The 7,217-nt window shown below is 47.4% G+C and overlaps 1 protein-coding gene across 1 annotated transcript in view; it reads right to left on the minus strand.

The window, feature by feature from the left end:
* EMILIN2 (elastin microfibril interfacer 2) overlaps positions 1–5,212 on the minus strand; it is a 37,338-nt gene extending 32,126 nt beyond the window's left edge. Inside the window, exons 1-2 of the mRNA XM_030943377.1 lie at positions 5,085–5,212; positions 4,861–4,983 (exon numbers count right to left, since the gene is read on the minus strand). Of these exons, the coding sequence (XP_030799237.1) occupies positions 4,861–4,983; positions 5,085–5,212 (251 nt within the window). The remainder of the gene's footprint in view (positions 1–4,860; positions 4,984–5,084) is intronic.
* Between the last annotated feature and the right edge of the window lie 2,005 nt (positions 5,213–7,217).

Here is a 7,217-nt window from a genome sequence, read left to right on the forward strand (position 1 = left end):
CTCTGCTGCATTCAGTGTGTGGAGACAGAGATGCACAATTTCAGGCTTGGGGAGACAGCCAGGAAAACTTACCACACCCAGCAGGATCTCCGAGATTTTCAAACAAGCACTCCAGGAGACTGAAGTTTTTTAAGTTTCCTTACTGTTTTCAATGCACAAGCCCCTAGGCTAACCTCCCTATGTAGTCAGCTAGCTGGAGCCTGTACAAAGAAATTCTGCTTCACACAAAATACACAAAGTTGGAAAGAAAGTGCTGAAGATCTTTATAGATACTTGGAGGGGAAACATTAAACAGCTCTCGCTTTCCCTTCAAGTTTTTTGTGCATCCTGAAAGTTTTTTTTACGAGATATGTATTGCTGGAAGCCAGTGGCAAGCACAGGCTCAATCTGTGCTGACTTGTGTATCTGAGGTTTGCTCCTGCCTGGTGCTGAGCACTCTGACACTGATCTGCATGCTTGGTTTCTAGCAACAGAACACTCTAAGACAAAACTACATTGGGACTGCTAGAAGGCTGAAAACTACATGGGGATTTCCTATATGTTCCTAGACTGGGGCTGATGTGCTCCACCCAGGTCGTTCTGGGGTTGCCAGATGGATGAAGCCATTCAACTTGAACTGGATGTATATGTGAGGGTTTTCAGTTATAAAATTTCCACTTTTACCCAGTAATACATTGTTAATAAATGTGAAATACTGCTGATTAAAAGCAGTGTTTTGCTCATGATGTTTGTGAATGCAGAAAACTTTTAGTAACATTCTCAAAAGTCATTTCAATCTTGTGCTTTGCATCTTCTGGGTCATGAATAAAATTGTGATTACTTTGGCACTGGGCTTATTTATGATAAAATGACAAGAAGTTGGAAAATATTGCTCAGTGAGAGATTTGGAGATTTTGCTAATTTACGAATTGCTTCATTCATCATTTTCTGTGTCATTTTCTAAATGAAATAATGGGCTTGCTTAGTATACATGTATCATTATTGTTAAGATGAGAAGTTTACATTAAATCATGAAATTCACTCCTCACAATCTAAAGACAGATAACCTGACCTGAGCACACAAATATCTTTACTCACTTGAGCATAATGAATTAGGAGATCTGATAAAACATCCTTTCTTCAAGTCCCTGAGCAACCTTATCTTAGTTTGAAGCTGGTTCTGGTGTTAGCTGGGGGCTCTGAGGGGATTGCATGACCTCCAGAGGTTCTTACCAAGATTTTTTTTTTTTTTATGATCTCATAGGGGGAAGTCCTGTTTGCAGTTCAGAAACAGAAAATATCCCAGAAAACATTCAGCCAATTCAGTTCACTTCAGAATTTAAAACCAAAACCTTACCAGTGGAAGCAGCTTTTCCCAAAAGCACTGGGCCATAACCTGGTGCTCCTCTGGTACAGCCAGGTGTACCCACACACTCTACAGAACAAGGGGCAAAACAAACAACTGCTATGACAGCATCCTACCCTGAGTGGGCTATAGTGACAATACAGGATTGTCCCAAACAAGCCATAACCTTAAAGAGTGTGTAGGATCCAACCAGGAAGGCAACATGTTTTTTCTTTTAGAAATAGATAATGCTACTAGTTACAAGTTGGTGTTATTGCTAATTAAGTTACCAAGCCATTCATAAGAAAGTAGGAATGGAAATTCATGACAAAAGAAGCGGTGAGGGGTCAATTATTTATGAAGCAATATTAAATTTCAAAACATCCAAGCTCTTTCTAGTGAGTATAAACACTAATATTTTTGTACCTTTCAGCCCAGTGACCCATTAATAACAAAGTTTCTCTTTCCTTTGCTAGTCACAGTTTTAAGAAAAATAAATCAGGAGCCTCTCACACTTCAAAGGGAACATACTTCAAAGGGCATTTCTGCTCTTTCTTTCTACCCTCTCTCTTCCTATCTCTTGAGCAGCCACATTTCAACTCACATTCATCCCTGACACCTTAATCAGCCAAAGTATTCACCAACTTTCCAGCAAGGAAATGCACTATTGAGCCCAAGTACCTATAAAGCAGTTAAACAATGAAGTGTAATAATTTCCTGAATTTCAACTTAACCTTTCAGGAAATACACCCTGTAGGCAAAGTGAATTTACAGTTAACAATCACGAAAGTGTAGTCATTCCAACAGGGGGCTTTAGGGTTTTTGTCTTCAGACAAATTATATTTTAATGAGCCTAAAGGGTAGATAAAATGGGTTCATGCATGCATATGATTTTACGCTTAATCACCAGATCTCTCTATTAAAAAAAAAAGAAATTCAAAGACAAATCAGGGCTGACTATAATCCATATCTGCAACACACACTCTCTTGCCTGTAAAGAACACATGGAATTCAGGAGTACACTGCAAGTTTAAGGCAGTGAAATGCTCCCCTGTACACTGCAATCTAAGTAATTGTTATGCATAACCTAGACTACACTAGATGGGCTCTTTAAATCTAGTCTTAAACTAATACAAACCAACAGGAGATTAAAAAATAGACCTGATAGTACTTGAGTACTAATAAAACACACACATCCATGATACAGTTAAGGAATCCTTTGTTTCCTTTGGATCTCACTGTCCCCACTGTCTGCAGCTGAATGAGCTCTTAGATAAACCATGGGTATCAAGAGGAGACTACACAGGGGCTGCACTTTATTCCCATGAATATCTGCTATTTAGCTCATGTCAAGTTCTCTGTTCAAGTGTATAAAGGAGAAAAAAAGACAATAATTTCCACAAAGTCCTCACAGTAATTTCTTTGTTGTTTTACAGCTCTTTCCTATTTTTGTGAACATTAGCTAGCAAATATATATAAACACATTTTGTTATTCAGGAAGCTACTCCTTCTGAATTAAACAATATTTTTCACAGGAATCAAGTTAGGAGATTGCAGGATTTGAGGCATGTATTTCAAACTTTTTGGATTAGCACCTTTCTTACTCTGCCACTGAGAGTGTATATGCAACAGACACAAAAATAAAATGACAACCTATAAACAGTTTTGAACACAAGAAAATTTCAAGATGTTGATATTCCACCTTCTCTTGGTGTTAATCAGCTGGTGTTGTGACAGAAGAAAAATATTTTATGGTAATAATAAGGAATGTTTTATGTTAAGAACAAGGAATTGTTTTGCAGTTGCCATTATGGTTATGAAGAAAATAACAGTGATGTTCAGCAAAGAAAGTCAAACAGAGGAAACAAAGTCTTATGATAAGAATCTAATTCCATTCTCAAAAGAACAAAAAAACCCCATGAGACTGGACACATCTGGTGAGACCAAATGTCTGTTCAGCCCCACATTCTCTCTCTGACAGCAGCCAACTCCAGATGTTTAGAAGCACAAGGACAGACAATGCCATTTCAGAGAACCACAGAGAAATCTGGAAGGGATGAGACTTCTGGAGGTCGTGCAGTCCAGCCCCCTGCTCAAGCTGGGCTTCCCCTTGTTACTCCTGCCAATAATCTCACACTCTCAGTGCAGGAATTTCCTGAGCTAGAAGCAATGCCTTCGCACTTTCTTTACTATCTACTAGCAGATAGTCCATGAAAGTCCTAATTTACTGCCTCTGAAATTCCTTATCTTAATGCTTGGTGATTTATGTGTTTAAAGAGCTCAGTTTCAACCCCGCCTCATGCCTCTGTAGCTCCACTACAGAGACTTCTCGGGATAGAAGGCACACCCCATTACACATCCACAAACTCAGTCAGAAGTCCAAAATGGCCAGTTCAAGACTCCGAAGGGAAACAAGGGAAGTTACACAAGACAGTGTTACTCAGCTGTCTGCTGTCTTTGTTTTTTCCCCTCCAATTCTAGTGTTTATATAGAGAAAAGCTGGGTTTTTAACAAAAATAACAACCCAAACAAACAGAAAGCAGCACATTTGAATGCCAAACACCCAACACCTATTGTCACCGACCCCAGGGTGGCAGCACCATCGATGTCTGAAGTTCTATTTCAGCAGTACCCAGGATCTAGCAGTATCTGGCTCATAATCACTGTTTCATGACAAAATAAAAACTAGTTACTGTAGCTTTATTGTAAAACACTCTTCATCATCACCTCAGCCCAAGTCTAAGCCTATGATAATCTATGGGCGTCTTTCAGGTGACTTCCTGCGGATGCTGAAATGGTTTCACAGAGCATGTATCACCTAGAGCTTTCAAACAGAAATGTGCAAATATTACTGCTTTTCAAGTGGAAAAATGAGGAAAGGAGATTTCCCTGTGATTAGCAGGTGAGATCCATCTGTTCCCTGATGCCCGCTGTAGCATACCTTGCTGTAGGTGGCCACTCCACAGATTTCCACGCGGTCATACACACGAAGATTAAAATCAAACAAGCAACTTTACATTACCCCCCATAAAATCTGCCCTGGCCGCTCCCCTTGCTGGATAACAGACAAGGACACACAGCCCGTAAAGGCGCTGGCTCACGTTCCTGGCTCTCCCTTTGCGCGCCGCTCCAGCACCTCGGAGGAGCAGCAATAAAACCGGTTTGGAGCGCGGCTGTGCGCCCGCAGCTCCGGCCCAGGCGCGCTCCCAGCAGCGCCAAGGCGCGCTCCCGGTGCCCGTGGAAAGCAGCCCGCGTGCTTTCCGCCCGCCTGCACGCCTCTCCGAGCCGACGAGGTGTGCCAGCGCAGCTCCCTCTCGGCAGCGCGGAGCGGCAGCTCAATCTGGCTCTAATTAGCTCCGGCATTAGCCCGATGTCCGCAATGAGCGAGCGCTTTGTTCGGGGCGCGCTGGGGACCAGGGGCGATCCGCATCCCCTGCGCCTTTCGGGGCGCCGGGATCCACCCTGCGCTTCCTCCGGGGCTTGGCAATGGGTGGCCAAGCGCTCTCCCTGCCGAGGTCGCCCCGTGCGCTACTTACACCAGGGTGGGCTCGCAGGGGAACTGGTTCCAGGCGCACTTGTACTGGGCCTGGACGTAGCTCTCCGTCCCGTCCAGCACCGAGCAGCTCACGTTCTTGTTCACTATGTAGGCGCACCAGTTCCTGGGGGAGAAGGACAATGTCGGTCAGGCACGCCGGGCTCCGCAGCCAGCCCGGTCCGGCCCGGCCGGTCCCGCAGCGCGCCCCGGGCAGGCGGTACTCACTTGCTGCGGGAGCCCGGCCGCGAGTACGGCAGGTGCGGGGTGCCGTGGCTGAGCCCAGCGGCGCCCAGGGCGAGGAGGAGCGGCAGAGCCCATCCCGAGGGCGGCGCGGGCCCTGGGCACAGCTCCATGGGGCGACGGGCAGCGGCGAGGGGCGAGCGCAGCGGGCCGGTGCCTCTCCGCCGGCTCCCTCCGTCCGTCTGTCCCTCCGTCCGTCCCGCCCGCTCTCAGCTCCCTCACTGACGCAAATCCCCCCACCCCGTTTCCGCCCTCCACGGCGGCTCCGCACCCCCCTCCGGCCAAGGCGCCGCTCCCCTCCGCCCGCCCGGCCGGCCCCGGCCCCCGCCCCGCTCCAGCCCCCGGCCGGGCAGAGCCCTCCGGCAGCCCCCGGCCCGTTTGGCGCCCGGGTCCCCTCGGGCAGCCCCGCTCCGCGGCCGCTGCCCGAGCTGGCCGGCGACAGCCCCCGTACCAGATTCCCCCCCCTTGGAAAGCTGATGGGAGGAGAGGGCCGGGCCCCTGGGGAAAAGCCCCCGCTGCCGGGGAGCCGGGCTGCGGGGGCACAGAGCAGCCCGAAGCGCGGGGAAGCGGGCACCGGGCTCTTCAGGTGGTGCGGACGTGCCGAGCCCCCGGTGTCTGAGGCTGGTTTGTTGCTTTGTGACAGCCCCGGGTTCCTGCCTGACACCAGTGCCGTGAGGTGGTGGTGTTCCTTCCGTGGCCTGATGATTTCGCCCACTGTCATGGGAAGGGTGCCGGAGCTACCTCAGCAAGGGATGTACAGTAAGCCTTTAATTGTAAGGAGAGTTGTTCCCTGGGAAGAGTGAGAAATGGGCATTCAGCTTCTCCTGGCTGTTAAAATCCAGCTCAAGCACCTTGAGTGAGTGGCCTGCCTGTGTGAAGCCATCCCACCGAGAGCAGGACCGCATGGATGTCCCTCTATCCTCCTCAGCTCCTGCTCTTTTTCAGCAATGAGTCCAACAGAGGGCAGGACCACAGGGATGTCCCTCTATCATCCTCAGCTCCCGCTCTTTTATGAGTTGGATTTTTGGGTTGAAGTGACGCTGAACAAAAGCATCAAGGCTGGGCCAGGGCAGGCTGCTCCCACCAGTGGGAAGGAGGCAGAGGGTGAGAGCAATCTTTGGGTGGAGAATAGTTTGGGTGGAGATTTGGGAACAGTGCAGGCTGCTCCTGCTGAGCCTGGCCAGCCCTAACCCTGCTCCCAAGGCCTCCTATGGCCAACAGCAGCTGCTCAGGCTTTCCTAGCTCTCACTGCAGGCAGAGCCAGCAGCAGGGCAGGGCTCTTCCTTCTGCTGCAGGCAGCAGCCTGCTGACCTCATCATTTGCCCCGACCTGCTGAAACAGGCAAATTTCATCTGCCAGTCTTACTGGGAGTCTCACCCAACAACTTCAACTTTCCCTGCAAATCTGCAGGGAAATAAGCTTTAAAAATGCTGAGGTCAAAATGATGCATTCAGACTGGGTTTTAAGAACTGTTTCATTGGAAATATACACTAAAGCTTCCTGTCCCCTAGAGAAATGTGTGCCATTACAGATGCCTAGGAACACTTCACTGGCAATAAATAGCAATGGAAAAAGATGAGATGTTGCTTCAATCTGTCCTGTTTCACTTGAAACCCTTCTAATGCTCTGTAGATGCTTTGAAGAGGAGAACACCTCACTCTCTTAAGAAATTATGCTTTAACCTTCTCAAGGGTTAAACAATTTCCTGTGCCACTGTTTGCATTCATGGAAGCATGTCATTGAGTTTTCATTATTTTTGCTGGCAGAAATTATCTGGAGTTTCCCCAAACTTGTAGAGAGCAAGACTACAGTTCAGTTCCTAAAAAGCAATGAAGAAGGCTTTTTCTTCCTTTCCCCCTTCCTCACTCAGCCAAGGAACTCATGAAATTTGTCCTTACTCAGCCAAGGACTCATGAAATTTGTCCTTTTCCAAAAGCGATGAGCAACATGGAAGAGCTGCACATTGTCCCACAAAGGGAAAGTCATTAAATAATGAAAGGCTGAGGTCATCCTTGTCTTGAGAATGACTGCATAGTACAAAAATTGATAGACTGATTTAAACAAAATGAGCATGAAGCAACAGTATATTTCCATATGCTAAACACTGAGCTTACATTT

This window comes from Camarhynchus parvulus, chromosome 2 (genome assembly GCF_901933205.1).
Source record: "Camarhynchus parvulus chromosome 2, STF_HiC, whole genome shotgun sequence".
NCBI classification, from domain to species: domain Eukaryota; kingdom Metazoa; phylum Chordata; class Aves; order Passeriformes; family Thraupidae; genus Camarhynchus; species Camarhynchus parvulus.